Source organism: Monodelphis domestica, chromosome 3, assembly GCF_027887165.1.
Source record: "Monodelphis domestica isolate mMonDom1 chromosome 3, mMonDom1.pri, whole genome shotgun sequence".
Lineage (NCBI taxonomy): Eukaryota > Metazoa > Chordata > Mammalia > Didelphimorphia > Didelphidae > Monodelphis > Monodelphis domestica.
Window position 1 is genome coordinate 467,157,598 of NC_077229.1, and position 26,867 is coordinate 467,184,464.

The 26,867-nt window shown below is 35.0% G+C and overlaps 1 protein-coding gene across 13 annotated transcripts in view; it reads right to left on the reverse strand.

Moving 5' to 3' along the window:
• Positions 1-26,867, reverse strand: part of MEF2C (myocyte enhancer factor 2C) — a 207,027-nt gene that overhangs the window by 92,322 nt on the left and 87,838 nt on the right. For 9 of the 13 annotated variants that reach the window (XM_007487342.2, XM_007487339.2, XM_056824625.1 and 6 more), the window contains 2 exons: positions 26,402-26,598; positions 1,148-1,351 (listed from right to left, as the gene is read on the reverse strand). In XM_007487342.2, coding sequence (XP_007487404.1) covers positions 1,148-1,351; positions 26,402-26,455 — 258 coding nt within the window. In that variant the 5' untranslated portion in view covers positions 26,456-26,598. The remainder of the gene's footprint in view (positions 1-1,147; positions 1,352-26,401; positions 26,599-26,867) is intronic. The other 4 variants (XM_056824624.1, XM_056824626.1, XM_056824629.1 and 1 more) reach the window with 1 other exon arrangement.

Here is a 26,867-nt window from a genome sequence, read left to right on the forward strand (position 1 = left end):
TTTTCTGCTCATGGATAAAAACCCTTGAGGTTATGTGGCAGGTGATTTGAGCCATTTAAAAACTACAACACTTAAACGTGGTGGGAGCAGAGCAACTATGAATAGATTATAATAAAATTTTGTTATTCTTGCTACTAAGACTCAATGTTTGGTAATATTTGCATGTGTCATGTCATTTCTTTCCCTTCTCCCACAACCATGTACATTTTCACATATTATCTGCTCCCCTCCCTTTATGACTTCTGGTCTTGAATAGACTCTACCAAAGATCTCTTCTGTCTGTTGAAATCTCACATTGAACACTCAGCTCATAAATCTTATGGATCTCACTTTCAAGGCCAGCTCAGCTATCAGTACCCCTTCTACAATGTTTTCCCTGAGGTATCCCTCTCTTTTTGAATCTCTCATGCTACTGTTTTTAGTGTTTACTCTGAATTTAATCATATGCTAACTTGCATATCATAGATTTCCATGGAGATATCAGTCTCCCTCCTGTTCTGTAAGTTCTTTCAGGTGTTGAATCTGCTAGACAATTACAACATTTGTTGCATTGGAAATCTTCCACATTAATTTTTTAAAAAATCCTTACCTCCCAACCTAGAATCAATACTGTGTATTATTTCTAAAGCAGAAAAGCAGTAAGGCTAGGCAATGGGGATTAAGTGCCTTGTCCAGGGTCACACAGCAAGGAAGTTTCTGAGATCAAATTTGAACCCAGAACCTCTCCTCTCTAGGCCTGGCTCTCAATCATCTGATTTCACCCAGCTGCTCTGCCCATTAATTCTTAATTTAGTATATTACATTTGAATTAATTTTTGTAAAAATACTTTGCTATAACAAACATTTAGAATTGTTTATTCATCAAATATTGGATCTTGAATGTGTACTAGAATTTCATAGAAGTGGATCAAATGATGTAATTTTAAATAAAAATTTCCTCTCCTCTTCCAATGATATAAGTAAGAAACAAAAGTTAAGGAGATCAATTGTAATAGCATCAGTTTTAAGTAATATGTTTTTACTCTTCTTGACATGACTACATTCTAAAAAGAGAATTAAGTACTGTAGTTCAGAAGCAATATAAACATTTGGTGAGATGTTCTAGGGTTCTGTCAAAGCTCTACTCTCACAAAGCCTAAATTCTTACCTCAACAATGTCTGAATTTGTTCGGCTCTCATGTGGCTCATTGTACTCTGTGTATTTCAGCAACACTTTGTCCATATCCGTGCTGGCATACTGGAACAGTTTGTTGGTGCTGTTAAAGATGATTAGCGCAATCTCACAGTCACATAGAACACTCAGCTCATAAGCCTTCTTCATTAACCCAAATTTCCTCTTTGTAAATGTCACCTGGAAAAAAAAAGGAAAACAAGTCTTTCAGAAATCATATGTATTTTTTAAAATAAGCATACTTTTCTTTCTTAAAACAATGACGTTTCTGTCATAGTCTCCCAGCACTCCTACATTCAGAAGGGTAGCAAAGAAATCCAGAAGTTTTTTTTTTAAAGTAATGAAGGTAAAAATGTGTGGGTTTTAACCTGGAGAAATATGTGTAACTCAATGCATCTTTTGAATGTAGCATGTTTTTATGAAGGCAATCAGGGCAGGTTTTTGTTGTTCCACAATCTAATGTTCTACCTTTGGGACCACCTATTAACAAAATTTCATTAAAGAGCATATTTTGCCCAAATATATCATCCTACTTATGCTTTTCCCTTGCCTTCTCTTGCTTTCCCTTTTCTTGTCTTTCCTTCCCTCTTTCCTTTTCTTACCATCATGTGGAGTTGAAAGTGTTAACATCCTTAATGTTAGTGTCTTCTCTCTTTCATTGTTTTTTAATTTAATGTATACTTCTTGCTTGTGTATGATATTTGCCTGTTCCCTCCTTCCCTTATCTGATTTCCCAGGTTTGATAACTGGCTCCCATAATTGATGAAACCTACTATACTTTTGCCTGTATAGCTGAACTCCCTATTCTGGTGCTCCAACCTATTGCTGCCCAAGACTTGTCATGTTTTAAAGTTAAACCATAACTGGGAATTTTGATAGGGTGGGATGCTAGTGATCTCATGTATGAACATTCCTGTGTATAGCTAAAGCAAATTAGAGACAGGGTTTGTGGGAGTTGGGATATTTAAAGGGAATAAGTTTAGTGAAGAACAGGGCAGGTCAACTAATTTTTAAGGGATGTGTTTGTACCGGAGTGATATAGGTGAAGGCGACAAAGACCTAGATAGACTGGAGTGAACTTTAAAAGATAAGATGCAGTTGCTGAGTAATAGTAACAGAAGGAATATTTAAAAGGGGCATTGAGGAGCAAGGTGTAGACTGATTTCTTCTGATTACCTGATAAGTCAAGGAGTGTGAGAAATGGAGAAGCCATTCTCAGAGACAATATTGAGACATTATTTAGGTTTCTGTATCTACAAGAAGATAAAAGGAAAGCAAGAAAAAAGAGAGCTTAGACTGAAGTGGGGTTTAATAGAGCAGAGTTCAAAATGATATAAAACAGAGAAGACAAGAGGATGTGAACTGAGGAATACTAGGACTGAATTTACTAGGAAAGACAGAGAGGTTGCTTTTTCAGAAGATCCCAGGCAGGATCTGTATGGTGCAGGTCAGGTGTTGTATCTGGGGCCAACTCCCTGGTGAGTGGACGAAACCTTACAGTGGAAGCTGAACAGCAATGGAACTCTGGAGTGTATCCATTTAGGGGGACACTCAGTGGAAGCGGTTTGGGATGGGGAAGAATGCCCCTTATGAGGTAGCCATGCCTGAATCTCCCTGGATATCAGAATCTGAGAAAACTCCATTCCAGCCAGGTTCTAGTTCCAGCTCTTATATATATAAAAAAGTCTACTGTAAGATGTTAAGACGAGGAGCTCTATTTGGCTGCCACCATGGAATAATAAATACAATAAAGGAAGGAAAAAGCATGAAGATTTCTTGGAGATAATCTAGAGCATTCTAAAAATTTTGGGAGTCTGATATACAAAACACTTAAGAACCTCAATTATAAGTGCTATAAATAATCACAGACATTGATTTTCCCCTTGTATGATTTTTTAAAGTAATTTAGAGCCAGGTCACCCCCCTCCCCCTGCCTCTTTAAGGTAAATAAAAATATAGGTTTCATTAATAAAAGATTTATTTTTTAAATTTATTAAGTATGCATGGAAGATATTTTATTTAAATGATGGGAACATTAACAAAATACTATGTCTACAATTACATGGGAATTGGTGGTTTAGTGCTTTGGCAGAAGAATTCAAATGTGTGCAATTTATAAAGTATTTTAATCTGTTAGAATTCCTAATGCAAACTAATACTAGATGTAACCTCTTCCTACCCTGGAATCCCTGCTGGTCATGCCACAGAGAACCTGACATTTATGTGTTACTAATTCCTACCAGATAGTCTCTCAGTTCAAAAATGTCTTTTACGTGTCTATTCTCTGTATTTTTCTTTGCACTGCATACTAATAGCACACACTCTTTCTGTAGTATTATATTTGTAGCTCTTCCCAAAACGCTTATGGAAAATATAGATTTTATAATATTTTCATGTCTGATTACAGAACTACCTCAAAAACAAGGTTACCTGCTCCTAATCTTGCATGTGTATGAGATCAACTATTACTAAATTCAGACTTAAATAGAGCAGTAGAGCTTTTTTTTTTTAAAAGAACAAATGAAAAATAATGGAATCATTATACATATCATTACTATCAAGGTCTTAAAAGTACATATTCAGATAATTTCATTCAGTTAAAAGCACTTATTTAACCCTCCACCCAATATGCAAGTTCCAGGTAAAATCTTACTCTCTATGATTAGCTTTCCTGAACATCCTTAATACTAGTATCTTCTCTCTTGGATTATCTTTACTTTAACTTGCATATCTATTGTTTGTGCATAGTTTGCATATTGCCTTTCCCCTTAGACTGTGAGCTCCTGACTAAGTGCTTGGGATACAAAGACAAAAATGAAGAGGGTAGGGTTAATTGGGAGGCCAGATTTTACTGTTCTATTTATCTGCAGCTCTTTGAAATACAAGTGCTCTTCAACTGTTTTCATCTTTAAGCCATTAAGAAGCAACCACTCAGGAAGAAAAGAGGCATTTACGTGAGTATATCTATGCATCAGTATTATTTTAATAAGTGAAATAGGCAACATCTTACATGCAAAATATAGACTGTATTGACTCAAAATACTTTAATGTATCTAAAACCACTTTAAATCAGACTTGGTGACCACAAAATTGCAGATGGACAATCTTCATACTGTATGGTTTCTGTAGAATAGAAACCTCAGAATTTTGCACGTTGGAGCTTCTGGCCATCAAAGTTCACCTAAGTACCAAAATAACTTTAAAACCCACTATTTATTTTATTTTTTTGGTACTCCTATACATTTAACTTAACCAAATAGGCTTCAGAATGATGCATACTTAATAACACTTATCACAAATGCAATGCATATGGTTTTTTATTGAAACTGCAGATTGAGTGACAAATATATTAAACCATTTAAGAAAATCTTCAAATTTTGCTCTTAATTGCTCTAAATTTAATTCAGTATTATGTTCATGTTCTTCATAACATCTCTCCAAATGTATTTCATAATGCTTTTCCCCATTGTTCATAGCTAGATAAAATTGTTTTTAAGCATTAATGTTCTTAAAGAGATCTAGGATATTACTCTTCTTTTAAAATATGCCACTCAATGACAAAGATTGCAATTCAGAGCTTTTACATTTAAACATGATAATGTACTATAATGATTACATTTTTCATACTTTTACAACAGTTTGCAATGGGGAACAGTCCATATTTCTGTTTCAAAAATAGTATTTTCAACTTTGGGTGAGCAAGGAAATTGTTTAAGATAGTTAAGAGGAAAGAATGCTTCCAATAAGCATGCATAGTGACAAGGAGTAAATCCAATAATGTATAAGTGAGCGGTACAATTCAACAAAATTTATTTTTCAATTTTCTGATAGCTTTAAAAGTTAGATATATACTGAAAATAAAATCAGTTTACAGATATTGACCACTATTAAGCTTCCTTTACATTTTGGATTTTAAAAGCCTCAGATGTGAAGGTGACACAATATTAAGTATTTAGAAATTTAACTCTTCCTGTGTAATAAATTCCACATTTAGCTTCTGCCTATATTAAGTCCTAAAACAAGGCTTTTCAAGAGGAAAACTGCCTATAAATCAGACATATGCATACTTGAGGTTAAAAAAAATAAGGCACATTATTTTAAATAAAATGATACAATATAAAATAAAGGCATTTGCCAATGGCATATTTCCTCATAAATAGTGTCAAAACCCCAATGCTTAAAATCAAAACCACTAATTTAAAATAAAACTTCCTTTAGGCAGTATAGACATACCCACAATTTCAGTAGATTCTAATGATTTTAATGATTTTTTTCATTTGTTTAATAGTTTGATGGAACATTTCTGTACATTTTCTCCATCTTTGTTCTGGACATGGCAAGATTACATAAATACTTTTCAAGCCAGGCTAAACCAAGGAGATGATTAAGGAGGTTTCTAATTAAGTACTGAAAAAAAATTTCCTGGACTTTCCAATTGAAATATATATATTTTTAAGTTCAATTCTACAATTTAGATTACATATCTCTAGTATGAAAAGTACTATTTTAGATGGCGAGAATAAACAAAGTTCAGATCATCCTATTCTATTATACATATGTATATTTAAGGTATATTAAATCAAACCATTATGCTCAGTTCATAGGATAAAAGACCTAAATAAAGCTCTTTTCAATGAGGTAATGTTACATTCTATGTCAAGGTAAATTGAGTTAAGAGAAAGCACTACCTACTGAGGTCATCAGGGAAGGTTTCATGGAGTAGGTGGAATCTCAGATAACTCTTGAAGCAAAACAATCATTCTAATATGTGGAAATGATGAGGAAGTAAATTTCAGAGTGGATGGCACAGGGGTGGGGTGGCTAGATAGAGCAGTGAAGAGGGTGCTTGCCCTGGAGTTAGGAGGACTTGAGTTCAAATCCACCTTCAGATACTTGCTAGCTGTGTGACTCTGGGCAAGTCACTCAACCTGTTTGTTTCAGTTTCCTCATCTGTAAAATGATTTGGAAAAGAAAATCGCAAATTCCAGCATCTTTGCCAAGAAAATCCCAAATGGGGTTGTGAAGAGCCAGACCTCCTGAACAATTGAACAGCATTTCAGGCATGGAGAGATGGTCTAAACATATAGACAGAGGTGGAAGATGGAATTTTGAATTTAGGAAACAGGAGTATATAAGTGGAATGTTTGGTATACGAAGATATGTAATATGAAATGATTGGGAAGGTAAGTTAAAATCCAATTTTGGGGACCTTTAGATGCTTGATAGGGTAGTTTATTTTTTATTCTAGACACAATAGGGAACCACTGGAGGTTTTGATTAGCCAAGTATTGTGGTCAGGCTTGTTTTTTTTCAGAGTTCTCAGAATCAAGTTGCTTGGAAATGTGACCAAGAGAGGGTGTCTGTTTAAGTTCAATTTAACACTGAGTGTTAGAATTGGACCAATAGAAGGCAAGTATTAGAAAGTAAAGTTGTAAAGAACTTCATGAAGATAATTTTGGCATTTGTATGTCCAATGGGTTAGAGATGCATGGCGGCATATAAGAACAAGGAGATTGATGAGGAAGCTAATGGAGAAGAAAGGATGGATATAAGAGATATAGAACATGAGTACTGGTTGGATATACCATAGCGAAAGAGAGCAAAGAGCCAGAGATGACTAAATATGGGTGTTCTTGTTAGAATTCTGTAAGTTTGGAGAAGGAAAAGCTCTAGGGGAGAAGATGATGGACATATCGAATTCAAAACTGATGACAGAGTTGAGACATCCAATAAGGAGTTGGCAAAATGAAACAAGAATTCAGGAGAGATTAGGGCTGGATGTTCAGGTTTGACAGTCATCTGTGACTAATAGGAGATGAGATTGAGCCGCTTTTGAAAAAAATCAAACATCTTATCACTTAAAAGCACCATTTAGTCCTACCTGCACCTAATCAACAATCCCCCCTAAAGTGTCTTTAACAAGTGGAAAGGCAACTTTTACTTGAAAACCTCTGGTTACCAGGGAGTCTTAACCTGGGTTCTATAAATTTAAAAATTACTTTGATAACTGCATTTCAATATAATTAACATCTTTAGCTTCTTTTGCAATTTTATGAATTTAAAAATATTTTGAGAAGTGGTAAATAGGCTTCCCCAGATAGGACCTGATGAGATATCAAAAGATATGAGTTTCTGTTCCCGTGATTAGAACTTAATTGAGGCTCTTCTTTACTGATGTAAATGCCCCCCTACTTTCTTCAATTAGTCTTCTGATGGCATTGTTTAAAGCCCCTAACTATTCTGCTTGTCTTTCTCTGGAACTACTCCAAAGTTGGGTGCCCAGTCTTGAATATAACACTGGAGATTTAGTCCCAGATCTACATTTCTGATGTGGCAGACATACTTTGTTTTGGTTCCTGGTTTGTAGTGTTAACTTTATTTATTATTGTGTTTTACTGCTGTTCCTATGCTCATCTTGCAGTCAACTAAAAAGTTTTTTATATGAAGCATTATCTAATTATATTTTCCCCATATTACCCTTGTAAAATTATTTTTGAACCCAAGTATAAAACTTTAAATTTGTCTCAGTGAAGTTTCTTTTAATTTTCATGAACACCTTTTTCTTTAAACATCACTTATATTTTCTAAAATATTTCTATTGAATTTCTTTAGGTTTTTCCAGATAGGATAGGAATATGGACTAGATCTGTGATTTTATTGGTGTGGGGAAATCTTGGATAAAGAAACTCCCTCTACCAGTATCAGCAGTCTCCTTGTCAGCAGCTTAGAAAGTTTCCCAGGTCACTAGGAGATTAATTGATTTTCTCAGGGTCACAAGGTCAGTATATGTCAGAAGTAGGACTTGAATAGACAGCCTTGTGGCTTTCAGGAGAGCATAATGCCCATTATGTCAGGCTATCTTTATCAGTTTGAATACACATAAATAAACATATGCACAAAAACACATACTTATGTATGTGTATAGATCTGATGTGTCTAGATGTTTATACATCATATATATGTATGTTTTTATGTTATCTATCTTTTGTAGTATATCCCCCTACCTCCTATAGAGCCATATCACATACCAAGAATTTTTTAAAATCTCTATTAAGTTTTATCTTATTCAATTCCCCAAATTACTGCAGGATCCAGGTTCTGTAGGAGGCCAGAATGAATAAAGAATCGTGATATTTCTTCTTCTGTGACCAGAAAAAAAAGGAGAGTAGGTGACAATAGAGAGAAGTTTTGAAGAATGGAGGAGGTTGGTTGAGCAAGCTTACATCAATTAGCCTCAATCAGAAGATTAGTGAATCAGTGAAGTAGGAGTCTATAAATGCAGAAAGCAGAGGCGTGCCTGGGGACTTGTAGGAGAGAGGAAAAGGTCCAGAACAGGTGTTGTGGGACAATAAGAGAGAAATTCAGGAAGAAGAGATCAAAACTGTTGTCAAGAAGCACTGAGAACTGAAGAAAACAAAAAGGTCAGAAGGGACACAGAAGAGGCCATTTTGCTACTACTTTTTAGAATTTAATAGACACTTGGAAAACAAACTACATAAAAGAAACTGACAATTTCACAGAGTCCTCCTTTTGTCCTTTCTGTACATTAAAATGTTTATATTTAATAATTAAAAAGAAGCATTGAAATCTTATCTGAATTTATGCTCTACCAATCTGTACTGGTGAAATCTGCTTTATTCTGTGACCTCTGGTGATTCTTTCAGTCTGGAAACTGGGGCAGAAAAGTCAAAGGGTAAAGATTTCATTTTACTGAAGCGATGACAATGCATTATAAGCAGCATAAACACAAGATAACTTAAGGATGGAGAAGGTGGACACCATATGGGAAGGGTATCATGGAGTGCTTCACAGGGAATTTAAAACTTTAGGCTAAACTATGAAAACCCATAGAGATTTTAAGAGATGAAAATGAGGAGGGAGTATATTGGAATCATGGGAGAGCCTTGTGTGAGTGAACTGAGGCTTGTAGGAATTGCTTTTATTGAACCAATCTTTACGAATGAAGATTAATAGATTAGGAATAGGGAAGTGCCAGGGAAGCAAGGAATTCCAGGGTATTGGATAGTAAAATATTAAAGTGACAGAACATAGGGTTCAAGCTGCTTTTGGAAGCAAATTAAGCCAGAGTGGAATGGAGAAATAGGGACAGCTTCAGTCAAGAGACTGAAGATCCCTTAAAATATAGGCTCAGTATGAGCGATGGCAATAGTTATAAATGTAACAGGGTGCTCTGGCAAGACTTCAGCAAAAGAAGGTCACAAGAAGTGAAAAGACAGAGATACTTAAATATTAAGGGGAAGTGGTTCAGATAAAAAATAAACATTCTACACCCTAGAAAAGATCTGTGGCTTGGATAGCTTAGTGGCAAATGAAAAGACCAGCAAAGACCAATGAACTCATCTCAAGGGCACAGACTGGCTTGTTACCTTTGTATCTAGTTAAGTATCTGCATAAGACTCCAAAAGGGGTCTGGGCAGCGAAGCCCATCACTTTAGGTCTTTTAAGGTGGAGTATCTTACTGAGGGAACTAGCTTTAAACCAGGAAATTTTGTCAAAAAAAAGACAGACTAGACCTCGTACTTCCTCCTTGGAGATGCTACACTTTAGAGCAGTGGCTTCAATGCCGTTGAAGAGAAGAGGCTTGAGGCTTCTTCTCATTCTAGGCTACGGGTTATTGCTCTAGCTGAAAGAACATAGAAACACAGCTGAAAAGAGTACTGTAACACTCCAGCTGAAGACAGCACAGTGTCATCCAGTCCAGCCAGTGGCTAAATGTGGTTAAAGCCAATGGCCGGCCAATGAAGAATAAACCTAGCAAATACAGTGGATTTACCTGTCTAGCAGAGACTTTGTGTCCTGAGAAGACCCTAGCAGCTGAGAGACCTGCCTGGTCCAGTCTGGTAGCAGCTGCAAAGTAACTGAGTATCGGGCTAGGACCAGCCCTGCAGCAGTCCAAGGAAAAGTGAATTGTCTTAGTCCAGCCTTGGACTGACCCATCCAGCTGAGACACCATCCTCTCTCTGTATGGAGCCACTAAAGATGAGCTGCCAGCCCACAAAGATGCTAAGTTCTGTGAGGAGCCAGCTCGTAGGAGCAGCAGAGCAACCAAGAGAACTTTATGAGAAGAAAAAGGAACATTGAAGTCCAACAGTTCTGGAGTTGTGAGGTTCCTTGTGCACCCACATTTCCTAGGGGTACCTCATTATTATCACATTTACCTTCAGTTCATGCTCACTCTTTCTCCCATGGACTTCTGTGTATTTGGGGGAGACCAGATTCCCACTTCAGGTACATGATTTGTAACTCTTTGCTGTGTCATTTGAATAAATGTCTTTGGCTAGAAGCCTTGAAGTAGTATCAGTTGCCCCCCCCCCCCCCCCCACACACACACACTCTGCCACTGCAAGTCTGGGTTAGAGGAACAAGCTCAGAGGAAATGTTACAGACTAGAGAATGGAATTCCAAAATTTAGTATTTTAAAGGCGGTTAATTTTGTCAGTTACTGAAATCTGAGGTTTCATCATGATAGTGTGATACTGAAACAAGGTTAAAAGTAGGCCATCTTTGAGGTTTGAATGTTCTGAGAAGGTATGCTGCTCAAAGAACAGTTTTTGATACATTATTTTTGAAAAATGTCATCTTTCAGAAGTTAGAATGAAGGACAGACAATTCTGCTATAAGACCAGTTTTAATTCTGGTTGACAAAGAACTGCTTTATATCAGTTTCAAAAATAATAGAAATCTTAGGAAAAACAATTCCAACATTTTGCTACAATGTATAATGCTCTGGGCCTGAGTTCAAATCCAGACTTAAATATTTATTAGCATATATCCTTCAACAAGTCACTTAATCTCTGCCTCAGTTTTCTCAACTGCATTATGGGAAGATATGCATACATCTCCAAAGGTGATTGTGAGTATGAAGGTAATATTAATAATACCAGATATTATTAATAAATAATATATAATCAAACATAATAAAAATTAAAGACAATAATAATATAAAATGAGATCATATTTGTAAAGCATTTATATAGTGCCTGACGCATAGTAGGCACTATATACATGATAGTGATAATGATGATGATGATGATGATGATAATGAAAGGCCTGACCACAAAGTTTGTATGAGCCTAAAATACGACAGGTATATAAAAAAGACAACACAACCTTTGGTTTCACTAATGTAATGGTATCCCAGTTACAGAAAATCATAGAACCATTGTGATATCTATTATCCGGCCACTTTCAACATTTAGCATTCAGTTTGGGCTGCCACATTTTAAGAGGCTCATTAAAAGCTAGAAGAAGGTCATAGAATAGTAGATGTCTGTAAACCATGTCATCTGAGACATGCCAGAAGAAACTGGAAATATTTTAAAGGGAAAAGAGTTAGAGGAAAATTTAATAACTTTATGAAGTATTTTTATTTGTTTATTTTATTTATTTTTATTTATTTATTTATATGAAGTATTTTTCACTTGAAGATTTTTACAGGGATGAGACAGCCAGGTTGTTTTATGTTACTCCAAGGGGTGACCAACCCATCAGTAGAAATTGAAGGGAGGCATATTTCAGTATAACATAAGGCATATAATCATTGGAATTACAAAAAAAAAAAAGGAAAAGATGACCATGTAGGTAGCAAGTGCCTATTCACTATTAATATAGTATCATAGAATCTTAGACTTGGAAGATACTTCAGAGATCATCTCATCTATCCCCTCAATTTCTTTCCACTGAGATTAAATTTGTTTACTAAGGTCAAAGAATCCAGAAATTCCTTAAATTTGATGCTTTATTTAAATGGAAGATCTCAATTATGTTATAGAAAGGATTCTTACATAGGATCAGAAGTTGCATTGTAATCTCCATATCCTCAATTCTATGATTTTGTGATTACATGAACTAATATTTAAAATTTTTGGTGATCTGAAAGCAAGATGATATGTGACAGTATGAATCAAATCAGCATAATCTTTTTTGACCAATTTCATTGGTTATTGTTTCAATTTTATGTTGATTGACCCTATCAATATATCATTAAGACTACCGTCAAATCTTGGACTTCTTATATTGTCATCACTTTCTCTAAAGAAAACTGAGAATCCTAAACACTCACTTGTGACAGAGAGAGATGTACAGTTGGAAGAATAGAGATCTAGGAAAACAGAGCTCTGGGAAATTCTGTATTTTGGCTTCCTTTAATAAAATTCACCAAATTCCCACTTTAATGCCATATTATGTGATGGAGGTGATTCTTGATACTCAAAGGGAAGCTAGGTGGTCCAGTGGATAGAGTTCTGAGATCAAATCTGGCCTCAGTCACTTATTAGCTGTGTGACCCTGGGTGAGTCATTTTGTCTCATTTTCTAAAACTCTTCAACTGTAAGATGAGCTGGAGAAAGAAGTGGCAAACCACTTCAGCAGCATTGCCAGGAAAACCATAAATGTGGTCATGAAGGGTTGGACATGACTGAAATGTATAAACAATAACTTGATACCCAAGGGGTTCATTCAATGGAATACAGTCAAGCAGGTCCTTCCTACCAACTGTGTAAATGTATTTTAAAGTGTATCCCTTATTCTAGCAGACTCACCGCATTAGGTAGGGTACCATTGAGTCAGATGACTGAATTGTCATGTAGCAATTTAGTTCCTCACCAGTGGAAGTGTGACATGTCTGAAATTTAGGATGGGGACACAACTGAAGCTAAACCTGGTCAATCAGAGATGCAGGAGGAGAGACATCATTGGCCTTATATGGAAGGGATCTGGGGAGTATCAAGGTCTCTCTTTTGGCACAGCTCTGTCTCTCCCTAATCTGGAGCATTTACTGCTTGACTTTATCTTATCTGCCTTGGTGATCTTGACCTGCCAAGGGGTGCAAGGCTTGCAGGACTGGGAGCAACTTGGAGACTTTTTTTAGTAAGGGTAGTCAGGTGGTCTTTCTCTCCCTATCTCTGACTTTTACTAATAAATCATTATAAATTAATATACAGTCTCATTTCTAATCATAACAACCTGAAAACATTTCATGTATGAGACTTATGAGACCCAGAGACTATATGTCTGCCAGTGGAGAACAAGCCCATCTAAAACCAGAGAGGTTCTCATTTGAAGGTTACCCATCAGGTGACAACTTTTTTTTTTCTGCCATAACAACTCATGCAGAAAGGCTAATAAAGTATAGTGTGGTTGTGATTTGTATCAATGAAGAAAGTAAGCACTTCAGTGAAATCAGAGATCTTTAAAGTCTAATGTGATCAAGACTACACAGTTGTGCCAAAGTGTGGCACTAAAAGGACATTAAAAATAGCAAATAGGCAAATCTGAGCTATCTCGAGTAAATATGCCTGATTAATTATGCATTCTCTGGACTCAAGAATGAAGCAATAAATAGAAATTTCTTACACAGCATGTTTAAGTTGTATAATCTGGAAGCTTTCCTCCCAATGAGAGGGAAAAGCAACATGTTCATTTTTAACTGTAATTTTTAATGCCACTGTACATCAGCTACAATGGGGAACATAAGAAAAACTAAGATGTGTCTATCTTTTTGTGTGGTTTTGGTGTTGGAAATGGAGCAGATAATAATGATCATAATACTGCTTTTATTGATGTCTTTGACTTTGCACAGGAACTTTATTCTAAGAATTTCAAAGCCTTCTCAATACATTATCTCACAAAACTTGACACTATCGCCTTGAAGTAACTGATAGGCACTGTTTATCATTCCCACTTCACAGATGATGAACTGGAAATAAAGATGTGAAATTCTTTGTCCAAGGTCATAAAATGAGTCACTAGAAGAGCTAGGAATAGAATCCCTCTCTCTCAAAATTCACTGGTCTTTCTACTAGACAGTGTTGTCTCCCATTATAAAGTGTATTGTAGCCTGAAGACATGCAAAACACATTCCTCATTTATACTATTCAACAAATGTTCACTAAATGCCTCTCATATATATATTAAATACGTATTACATTGCTAATAAAGACACTAAACTTTAGGGATGTTGATGACTTCTGAAGTTGTATAAAATAAAATATTCATCAATGAATGCAAGACTTGCTTTTTAAACTAAGAAAAATATTAAAATTGGGAACAAGATGGTTTCGAGGTTCCAACCACAAGCTGAAGCCAATTTTATGTGGACTCAACAGAAGACATTGCCCTCAGATGCTCAGGAGGTGCCCAAAGAAGCCAATGGGAACCACATGCTTATACCAGTGGGAAGATATTATTTCTATGTTCATGGATTTGTTTTAAATTAAACAAAATGAGAAATATTTTGGTTGGTAGAAAATACAAGTTTCTGCTCACAGCCTTGAGTGAATAAGAAGATAGGGATGTGAATGAAACATAGGCAATGCAAAAAACAAGTTCTATAAACAGAAGATAAGTTCTGTATTATTTCCTAAAAGTTAGTGAGAGGGTACTTCAAGCAAGGTATGACTTTGCCCCATTAACAGCTTCGACTTTGGAGAAGTTTTTTGCCATCCATGTGGATGATCAAGAAGTCTCTGAATAAATGTGGGTAAAAGGTAAAAAATAAATAAAAAATAAATGCAGGTAAAATAAAATTCTTCATGGAACAGCAGCTACGCTATGTTGTTGAAGAAGAATCTAGCCCTAGCCTCAGATGACTGGACTCAAATACAATTGAAAATCTTTTTTTATACCATCTGCAATCATAAGTGTATAAGCTCTAGAGACAGAGGGGCCATGAGAGATATATCTAGACCAGTCCCATCATTTTATGGACAAAGAAACAAACTCAGAAAAAGGTGTTTGTGTGTATGTATGTGTGTATACTTCCACTCCCTAAGAAACAACCTACTCTCATATTAAGAAAATCTAATATCTGATGCAGCAATAAAATGAAAGAATAGAAATTCTTCATCATTTAAATAGATATTACATGTGTGTAAAGGGTAAGAAAAAGAATCAGATGTGTGGATTGATGATCTCTAACTGGCAAATGGGAAGTTTTGTGTTAAATGTGAATTTCTTCTTTCTCTAATATTCTGATTGAAGTAATGCGCTTCATGGTGCAGCTATTTTCAAGCACCTCTTTGCTTTTATTTTGTTTAACTCAGTCTGCCATTAAAAGGCTTGCTAGCTCAAGCCGTCATGATTACACATGGTGTAAGGAAGTAGTATCCTTGCAGACTGGTATTTCAGACAAGCCTTCCTTTATGCAACGCCTAGGCCTGCCGTATTAAATGAAAGGCTCATTAAAGAGCATTAAGGGACTCTTTAAGCAGACTGCTACCATGTGCTTGTAACCCTCCAGCATAATTTACAAGGATGAGACAGCAGTGTGTTATGCTACCAATAGGACCATTGTCCTTGATAGCCTCGAGCATATTGAGCCACAGTTTGCTAGAATGCCATAGTAACTCTAAAGAGCAGCACTTTCAAATAGGATGTTTTTAAAATCACGAACATGATAAACAGTTTAAAATAAGGGGTTTTCCAAACTGGTGCTTTAGAGCTTTAGAGGAAAAGTTTGTCTTTTCATAGTATCTTAAGTATATTAGCATATTCACCATGGAGTAGATATTGAATAAATGAAATTGTGCAATGAATAAACCAAATTCTTATTTAAGTTGACCTCGGTTTTGAATTTTAAAAATATTGCCACTGATTTCTAGTATGACAATTGTCTTTATAGAAGAATACTTCACGGATGTGCTAGTTAATGGATGAAGTAACCTACAAATTATTAAATTTATTAGTATTCACAAGATTCTATTCCCACTCATTCTGAGCTCTGTCTCGTCTAAAAATGTCACTTAACATAAGCTTAGTTCTTTAAAAAAAAAATTCACTTTACAAAAATCCTACAAGTATTATCTTGGTACAGTTTGGATTTTCATCTTTTATGAAGGACAGAATGAAAACACATACCACTCGAGTCAAATATGTAATAGTATATTGACAGACTTATTTAAGGAAATTAAAAGAGTGGATTAATAGTGGAGGGGGTGTGTAAGGAAAAAAAAAACATGTTTACTAGCTCAACCAAGTCAAAATGTACTTAAGGTAAAGGTCAGAGAATGCTTCATTCCCTGCTGAGCAAATGGTCAGGAAGCACATTTGTCTGCATTTCCTGTCATAACAGGAAGAATGTAACTTCTTCCTTTCCACAATGGCTTAAGTTCTACCTCCTAACTACAGCTTTTTTTTTTTTTTCCCTCCCTCAGGGCCTTCCAAATCAATCCTTGTAAGACAGAAGGCAGAGAGGGCTGTCTCTGGCTGTAGTTTCCAAACACAGTGGTATTTGTTGAAATGTCTATTACTGTGATTTCTGGAGTCAGATTGTTATTTCAAATTAAAAGCTATCCTTTCTAAATTTGTAGCTGATAGAATTTTATTATTAATGTTATTAATGGTCAAAAGTATTGCAGAAACACAATTGCACTTCAGTCTAGCATACAAATAAAATTTTGCCATAATATAAACATGTATATTTTTAAAATCCGTACTTATTCTTAAAGTGTAGCTATGGTAGTTGGAAAATAAGTTTTCCAAATAATATGTGTCTTTTATAATAGTATGATATGACTTTCAAAGGTGAATCAGATTACAGTAATATAAATTACTTTGAAAACATTTTTACTATGACGCTTAAAAAAAGTTGGAAAAGAGGTTTCTTGGAAGATTATAAATTATATACTAAAGTAGTCAGCTTGCTGTCGAGGAAATAAAAATGGATTTAGAATCAAAGATCCTGCATTTAAATCCTAGTTCTCTTACTTATTTATTATCTATGCTCTGGCGGCTATATACTCTCTGTAACTGTGAGGAAATTATTAACCTTTTGGGTCTTGGTTTCTTCATCTGCAAAATGAGATGATTTGATCTCTAAATTTGGGAGGGGGTTGTTTTTAATTTTAAATTTATTAAATAAGTTCTAAAAGAAAAGAACAAAAGAATTCTCAATGATGAAATGACTCAACACTTCTTTTTATTTTGAAGTTTGGATCACATAGTTGTATAATTGAGGGTTGGAAGGGACCTCAGAGTGCCATCAACAAGCATCTATTAAATATCTACTATATTCCAAACCCTGTGCTGGGTACTGGTGATACAAATACAATGAATGAAATAATCCCCACTTACAATGAGATTATGTTCTAATGGGGGAGATGATAAGTACATATAAAAAGAAAGATCGTTAGATAGTCTCATAAATTTGAATGAATGGCAAGCACTTAAACAAAAGAGACATAGTTTGATAAAGGGAACTCAAAGGAGGATTGAGAAAGGCTTTGTGAAGAAGGCTGCATTTAAGCTTCATCATAAAGAAATTGAGAGATTGGGGAGGCAGAGGTGAGTAGAGAGTGAATTCCCCTTGGGGTTTGCCAGTTCAGGCATAAATACGAAGAAAAAATACTGTATGTGAGAGAGAAGGTCAGTTTTTTTAGATGGTAGGGTAGGGATAGCAGCTCTCTGTGGCACAGTGAATAGAGTACTGGCTTGGAATTGGAAAGATTCATCTTCATGAGTTCAAATCTGGCCTCCTGCACATACTAGCAAGTCACTTAGTCCTTTTTACCTCAGTTTCCTTATCTGCTAAATGAAGTGGAGAAGGAATGGCAAACCTCTCCAGTATCTTTGCCAAGAAACCACCAAACGAGGTCATGAACAACAACAATCACAGAGTAGGTGAAAAAAGTAGTAATTAAGGATAAAGCTGGAAAGAGAAGTTAGGGTAAAACTGTGAAGGACTTTAAAATCTAAACAAAGTGATTCTATATTTGATTCCAGAGATGATTGGGAGCCATTGGCAAATGTAGGCTTTTATGGGACAAGAGCTACTTTTTTTTTGTCTTTTGTATCTCTAGTTCCTAGTACAGTGCTTTGAATATGGTAATTGATTAATAAATGCTTATCAAACCAAATTAAATTGATTCCAAATGTGAATTCTAGCTATACTTTCTCTGATAAGCTATCTAATTTTTACTTAGAGGTTTCTGGGAAAGAGGAATTCACTACCCTTTGAAACCTCTCGTTAGAGTTTTTGGACAGTTCATAGAATATTGAAGTTGAAAGGGAATTTTTAGTTCATCCAATCCAACGCCATCATTTTATACAGGAGTAAAATCTTCCTCAAGGCCACATAACTGGTAAAAATAGGACTGAAGCATAATAATGAACTAACATGGATAAAACTGTCCTCCACATGATTTAAGCTGTTACTATTGAATAAATGAATAACATAGGATGGTTCAATTTAGGATCATATATCAAGAGCTGGGGAAGACCTACCAGGCTATTTAGTTTAACTTGCCCATTTAAAAGATGAGGAAATTGAGGTTGAGAGGTCTAGTGATTTGTCCAAGGTCAGATAGGAAGTAAACAGTAAAAGCAGAATTTGTAATCAACCATTTTTCACTGTGCCATTTACAAAACAATTTACTGACAAGTATGGATGTTTGTAGAATGAGGAACATATAGCATTTGGAACATATCGCTTTGTGATATAAAAAATTATCATGATGAATATTCTATAAAAACATAAACTATTTTGGTAATTCATATCATAAAAGTATTTTGATTTCCCAAAAAGTTGAAATATGGATATTGGTTTTTCATAAACCCTGATTAGGTTGAGAATGTATAATCTAGCATTAAAGCTGTCCTTCCCATGCATAGTAATTTAAAATTGTATTTTTAATATGAGTTGCATTTAATTTAAAATTTGAAATATTTAAAGATGCTTAATGTAATAAGAAAAAGCTAAAAATTAAAGAAGTAAGATCAGAAAAAAAGGAAAATATGAAACATTCAGCTAATTTTTGTTGACCATGATTTGACCTTTGGCTACAAATAAAGAAGAAAGTTTTTATATTTATACTATTTTAAATAGTAATATTTAACTTTGTCCTTGAACAAAGGAACAGTGTGGGTTAAAAATGGTGTCTGATAAATATATTTTATTTATTTGGGAGAACATCAAATTACTTTAGAAATTAATTGAGGCATTATCAATACGTAAAAATGCTAAGAAGCTATAATTATACTTATCTACCTGGACTGGAATTTTTACCTACTATTTTTCAATTATCTTTGAAATCGTTAATGAAGGAGAAAAAAGTAGAAAAGGAAGATGAGTAAACTGTTCTTATATATTGTCTCCTATATATCTAACAGCAGTTCTTTTATTAGGCTAAAGGTTTTGCTCACATCTCTAAGAAGATGTCTTTATTATTTTCCCTTCATTTTATAACTGTTAACAAATAAATGTCTTTGTTATTTTTATTATTTATTTTATTATTTTTTCCCATTTTATAACTGTTAACAAATGTTTTTATTATTTCCCCATTATATAACTGTTAACCCAGTAGATACTTTCCATAAAACAAAAGATAAGCTCTCCAAGACATCTTTTTAATTTTCTTCACTAGATACCAGCAATAGTGCTTTAAGTACAAACCAGTTCAAACAGTACATCTCTAAAACATTGGTCTACACTCTTTGATTTCACTGTGAAGAAACCAATGTCCAGGCCTCATTGACTCACATATTCCTCTCTGAAATGAAAAGTTGCCCGTAATAGCTGTAAAATCTGTGTATTCTTGCCAGTGGTTTTTCATACTGTAAGTAGTATATACTCAAGCAGACCACAACCTGTCAGTTGATAGATAAGTCTCAGAGAATTAGCCTGAATCACAAAGAGACTAACCAAGGGTATATAGCTAATTAATGTTAGGGTTGGGGTTTGGACCCAAGTCTTTCTGATTTCCCCCCACCCACTCAAAACCCAAGGCTCTTATATTAGAATGCTTCTAAGGACTAATTTTTTAAAAAGCTACCAATAAAATTCCCTTTCTTGTCTTTCCTTTGTACTCACTAACTTTCCAATTCATCACATATTTCTCATACACATATAATTAAATTCATTTTTCAATTTTTTTTTTAAACCAGTCACAAACTGGTTTAGGATTAGAAAAAAACGCTATTAGTTGTTTCACAACCACCTTTTATTTAGGAAAGAAAAATTCTTGAAATGTGGACAGATGTGAGAATTAAGTGAAATGTATACTTTCTCTAGATGAATCAAACTTATTTAAATGTCACATATTAGCAGAGATATAATTCAAAGCAAAAAAAAATCAAAAAGTCAACCAGAAAGATAAGATCGAGGCTGCCTTAATTTTTTTCCTTTAAAGATTGTGAAAGCTGATCTTTGTTATTTGCTATTGAAATTTTAGTGGTAACTAGGGCAGGTTGATAGAAGCTTTGACCCAGGGTTGGAAATTGTCCAAGGATGGTGAAATCTGCCTTAGGGAAGATTTAAAGGATAGCTGACAGCAGTTTTATTCCTCTAAGGAAAAGGGCAGGGACAGAGCCCAGTGGGAGGAAAAGAGTTGTAGCTGAGCAGAACAAGCAAAAGAAGAGTTAGACTGGGGATGGAGAGTAGACTTTCATTGAGAGGTTAAGGAATTATTAGTCCTCTGACTGACCTAAGGCTGGATCTGGTGAGACCCAAACTGTGGTTCAGCCTAGGGCTAGAGTAAAAGGTCCATCCCTAATGAATCACTACCTCATCCCTTGTCTAGTAAACTGATAGCTAAAACAGTAGCTGCTTTTCATGCCACCTGGAATCTCAGGGACTAGATGCAGCCCAAGAAGGGTCCCTTTTTTCTGTACCTCCTATCTTGTCCATGGAAATGGGACCAGATTGGATACAAGGTAGGGAATGGAAGAGAATACTTGGGATGTTTTCCTAAGGATCACTCTGTCACTTCATTCCATGGTCTTTGACCTTCCTCCAGAAAAGGTTATTAACCTGACATTTGTGAACTTAAAAAAAGTATTCTGAAAATTATTTTAATGTAATTGTTTACTTTTGTAAACCTATGTATTTTATTTAAGAACAATTTTCTGAGACGAGGTCCATAGGCTCCATCACACTAACCAAGAGGTCCATGACACAGAAAAGGCTAAGAATTATACCTATAATGCCCTTTTCCCAGGCATCATAAAATCTTAGGGGGCTGGGAGTTTCAAATGTAGGCTACCTTACAAGGAGATGAAAAGGCACTTTAGATGCTGCTAGAACTTGGGTTCCTAGGGAATGTGAAAGCATGTCCTCTTGCTTAGGAGTCCTCACTTTCTCAGTATGCTCTGCCCAGAAATAGAAGGCAGTTGATTGTGGGTACTTAATTCTGGGCAATGTGGAGGAGGGAATCATCCCCTACAGCCCCCAATCCTTGAGAATTTTTTCCCCCTCCAAGCTCTGCTTTCTCAAATTCTTTAAGCATTCATGGGGAGTGTGGGGTAAAGAATTTGATGGTGCTCCACGCCAAAGTATATCTTGAAGAACCTAAAGGCAATTACTGCCTGAATTACTGGTCCTATATCATGACAATAATCAGCATAGGTAGCACAGTGGATAGTGTGCTAGACTTGGAATCAAGACTCATCTTGACACTTACTGCCTGTGCAACCCTGGGCAAGTCATTTAACTCTGTTTGCCTCAATTTTCTCATTGTAAAATGAACTGCAGAAGGAAATGATAATCCATTCTAGTATCTTTGCTAAGAAAACCCCAAGTGGGGTCACAAGGAGTCAGACAACTGAACAACAACAACAAATCTGGATCAGTGACTCCATTTCCCAGAGAGGCAAAATTTCAATTAACTTACTGAAAATGGTAAATTGGGAGTCAAAAGAAGTAAATGCTTGCTATTGTTCTGAAACTGACTGTGGGTCTCTTCCATAAGAGTACTGGGGAAATTTCAACCTTAACAGTCTCAAATGATGAGATTTGTGCTTTATTTGATTCTATTTCTGCGTAGCCACAAATTGACTAAGTTGAATGTGCCTTCCTCTCTAATTTTGGATATTACTTCCTCTCCTTTGATCATCATTTTTCTCTTCTGTAAAATCAATCATTGATTCTTTAGGTCCCTTCAAATTCTAACATGATGCATTATTGTTAATGTGTGTGTGTTGACATCTCAAATTCTACTTAAGCCCTGTCCCTCTTCAAAGCCATCTACCTCTTTTTCTATCTGCTATGAGTAATCACTCCCTCTCTTAAACTTCTCCCAATGCCTCTGAGCTTTTTTCTGAACCAGTTGTGAAGAAATAACTGACCTGTGTACCTAGTGATCAAAAATAATTAATTTAAAAAGGAAGCTATCAAGTGACTGCATTCCTTGGGGGGCAAGATGGTTAGTTCCTTTTCACATCATTAGCCTCATAGTATCTTTATCTTCTTTCCCAAACTTCAGAAAATGAGGGTGTCTTGCCCCAGTACAAAAATTCCTTGTGACAGCTCTGCACTGTAATCTTTTTGAATACATAGTTGGTGAGGTATTGTGATAAATTTGTGTATGCAAAGTGTTCTATTCATTACAGTAAGTTTAAAGTCAGGGCCCAAAAGCCTTGTGGAAAGATACCCCTTCCCACTCACCCAACAGGCCATCTGCTTCCCCATCTGCTTCCCTACAATAATTCTGCATAATCTTTCCACCATTATCCACAAAACTCTAGTGCATTCAGCCTTCTTTCATTCTATTATCATTCCTAGGCTTCTGCCCATTCCTAAGTTCTCTAATAAGTTCTTAGCAATCTTCCTTTTCTACTACTCTGCTCATCCCTTTGAACTCACCAGGCTTCAGACTGTTCCTTAAAATATAGGTCAGGGCTCAAAAAATTCAGTGTCACACAGGAAGTCAGAATCAGAAGAAGGATTTGAACTCTGTTCTTCTGACTCTAGAGTTGTACTCTTTCCACTACATAGTGCTACCTCAGGTTTTTTAAAGAATGTCTGTTAAAGTGTAAACTGAAGAAAATCAATTTTTTTCATTCAGGTTAGAAACTTATAATTATAAATAGTTAATAACCTTGATACCGTTAGCTATTTTTCCTATGGAATTCGTAATTGTTTTGTCTAAAACATTCATCATACTAAAGGAGAATCATGAAAGGTTTTAGACTTTTGGCTACATGGTATCTCTATTATTAAAGATAAAATATAGTTTAAAATATTTTATTGTATTATATTAAATAGTTTACATTTTACCTCAAAATTTTGTTTATACATTATGTTTCTATTTCTTAATAATGGTAAGAAAACACTTTTCTATATGTGCACCCAAATGGAAGTCCTTTAATTTCCTAAGCACTTCTAACATTATTTTGGAAATTTTTTTTAATTAAATTTTTTTCCCCATGGTTCCATGATTCTTTTTGTCTCCCTCCCCTCTTGCCTCCCCACTCCCACAGCTCACAAGCAATTTCACTGTGTTACACATATATTATCACTCAAATCCTATTTCCCCTAACACTATTTTTAAGAAAATATGACAGCTAAGTTTTTGTTTGGACAATCCACTATGGGGCTCATCGGGAAGGGGAAGGAGAAGGTTGGTAACAAATGGCAATAACACCTTACTCTACCTTACAATGTATTAAGAAATAGTTTAAGGGAGAGAAAGGCTAAGAACACTTCATGTCATGATGTAATGCACAGCAGCAATTGCCTTGTATATTAATGAGATCTTGTGAGTCCCATCCTTTTGGCCTTTTTCGAGTGGTTCCTGATCATTTCCATGGAAGAAGGGGGTGACAACAAACTATTCATCAATGCATAAGAAAACTTCTCTATTAAAGATAGACTCTAATCTTACCACTAGATATACATTATAGAAGAACAGAAGTTACTATGTTCCATTACTGATTTAACTTATTAGTATCAAATATGAGTCTATTGCCCCTTCCCAAAAGAAGCTAGGTAGAAAAGAATAAATGTTCTTAAGAATATCTTCTGTAAATATTAGCTGGCCTCTTAAAAACAACAGAAAACATTCTCCATTCTCCCAATAAAAGCCTTATTTATTTTCACACTAGAATATAATTTTTCAATATTATGGCTGAGTGGCATAAGCATCTGTAACTGAAACTATATTTAAATCCAGCAAAAATTTTTCAGTGATTAGCTCTGAAGGATAATGTTAAAAATTTTGAATTGCCATTTGAATTTTATATTGCTTTCTTTACAAGGCCCATTTAAAGGTCATGAATGTCAGTGGTTTAACTATCCATGAGACTTATCTTCTCATTTCATTAAAGGCATCTTTCTGAGTTAATCTTATTAATGTAAAAATGACCTCTCATTATTAATGACTACTTGGCAAAATATATAAAGACCCAGTCGGGCATGAATTCAAATCTTGCCTCTGACATACAATGGATCTGTGACCCTGGAAACCCCACTGGAAGTGACTTAGAGCTCCCAATCTGCAGTGATAGAGGTGTTTCTTCAAATGAGAGTTTCCTATACCAATAAAATCACTGGGATAATTCCTACTCTTACAACATCAATTCAGATAGTTTTAAACAAACAATAAGGATATAGGTGAAACATACAGAGTCCAAAGGATTATTGATATATGCTTATCAACCTTTTAGCTTTAATTTGAAACAGTTAGTTGATTAAAATAAAAATGGCAGACAGAATTATGGTTTTCTGGCTTAGCCAACAGCATTAAACAATTTGTGGAGAAAATACAGACTATGTCCTTCATGAATCCTGCCATCATGTGCTTTTTAAATTTTATTTTCTGCCACAAATAGCCAAAGTTGTGCATATATTAAAGAGTAAAGAAATTTAGTGTAAGGCAAGCTTGAAAACTGAGGGATTAAAAAAAACACCTTTGCATTGCTTTTTTTTCCCCCCTGAGTGCTCTGATTTTTAGTAACTTAAAGATAAACATTTTAAATTCTAAACCCCAGAAAGGTACTCTATATCATGCCTTTCTTTGGGCACACAGTATATTCAAGGGAGACATACTGTTTTCACTTGAGAAAAATGGAAAATTAGGGAATGCAGAAACATTAAAAAGCAAACAATATCCCATCAGCTCTCCTTACTCTAACTATAGTGTTGCTATAGCAGATCTATCTATCCTGCTCCCTCCATAGCCTATGCCTCCTCTGAGGGTCCCAGAGCTTAGACATAATTGAGGTAATAGGAGAATGGATTTAGAACTAAAAGGAATATAAAGATTCATTGTCTTAGAGCATCCGTTTACAGAAGAGGAAGCTGAGATCCAGAGAAGTTATGTGATTTAGCAAGTCACACAGAGAGGGACAGGGTTGAAACTCACATCTGCTAAGTCCAAATCCAACATTCTTTGCCTGACACAAACCTTGCCCTATGGCATAAAGTTTAGCACTTTCACATGTCAACATGATGCCAATTTGCATAGATAATTTTCTCCCTTTCAATAATGGAATGTTTAAGAAGACATCACATTCATCCTTACTCATTCTTACAAAATTTCACTGTTGTGCAATTAAAACTTATATCCCCTTCTAATATTGTTAACTTACTGAGGTCAGAGATTGTACCCAACACATCTCTATATCACTCATATTCCCTATTTAAGGCACAGTGCTTTGCAAAATGTTCAAAAAACATATTATGGGCTCAAAAATCAAACGTATGAGAATTTTCACAATATCATAAAAACATACCCATTGATGAATTTAGGTTCTTTATTTGGATGCAGAGAATACTCAGAGCAGGTTCACTCTAGTTATGTGCACACCATCATCACTGGGTCCCTAGAAAACTTTTTTCTTCCAAATTGTCTCTTGCTGTTTTTATACTTTCCAAAATATTAGAGGCTTAATCGAATTAACTGTTATGTATTTTTTTCTGTTCATGTTGAGTTATTGAAACATATATTTTATTAAAGGAGTGAAATGCTAAAATGTTATTGTTGCATCCAGCCCCCAGTCAACTTCCTAGTGAGTTGAATGGACATTGCTTTATGGAGGCTAGTTGCCTGAATTCACAAACCATTAAATTTTAAATCACGGAAAATCTGCTTCCTAACAATATAAGAGGATCTTTGTTTGATGATGCATGTAATCTAGCAATATTATGCTTATTAACTCTTGGTTATTAGCTAAACATGTGCTTGATAGTACTACTCCCATTTGAATCCATATTGACGTGGAAGGTGTAATATAAAAAAATTACATGATATAGTTATCTTCCTGAAAGGCAACATAACTTTTCCTATACATATGAGAGAATGAATTCAAGCAGCTCATAATAGAAAATAGAACACATTGCTAATATCATATCTCTTAATGTGCCAAAATTTTTCTTACGTTAAATTTATGGACTCAGCAATTTAAGTTCAAAATGTTTTCAACACTTTAAATACCCCAGAGAAAAAAGCAAATAATCCAGCAGAAGCAATAATACAAATAAAATTTCAAATTACCTACCTGTCTATTACGTTCATCCATAATCCTCGTGATCTGAATCTTTTTTCTCCCCATAGTCCCCGTTTTTCTTCTCTCTCTCGTTCCTAAAATTATGTATTTTTTCCTTCTCTTTTCTTTCTCTTTCCCGTTTCCTCCAAACAAACCTCCCTCTTCAGCACTTGCACTACTCAATTCACAGATCCCTGCATTCGTTCCTGCTAAATATAAAACACAGAAAAATTAAACATTACCATAAAATAAATAAAAATCAAGTTAGCTTCATAAAATTATGTCTTATTTTTATCAATGAGATAATATGGAATTGTACAAATAAATAAAAACAAGCATTTATTAAAATCCTATCATATATCATATGGAAAGTCATATTAACTATGAACAGTTTATTTTTATAATTAAAATTATCTCATAATTAATTTAATAAGTTATTAAAATTATGAAAACTATGCTTTAAAGCCTGATATTTCAA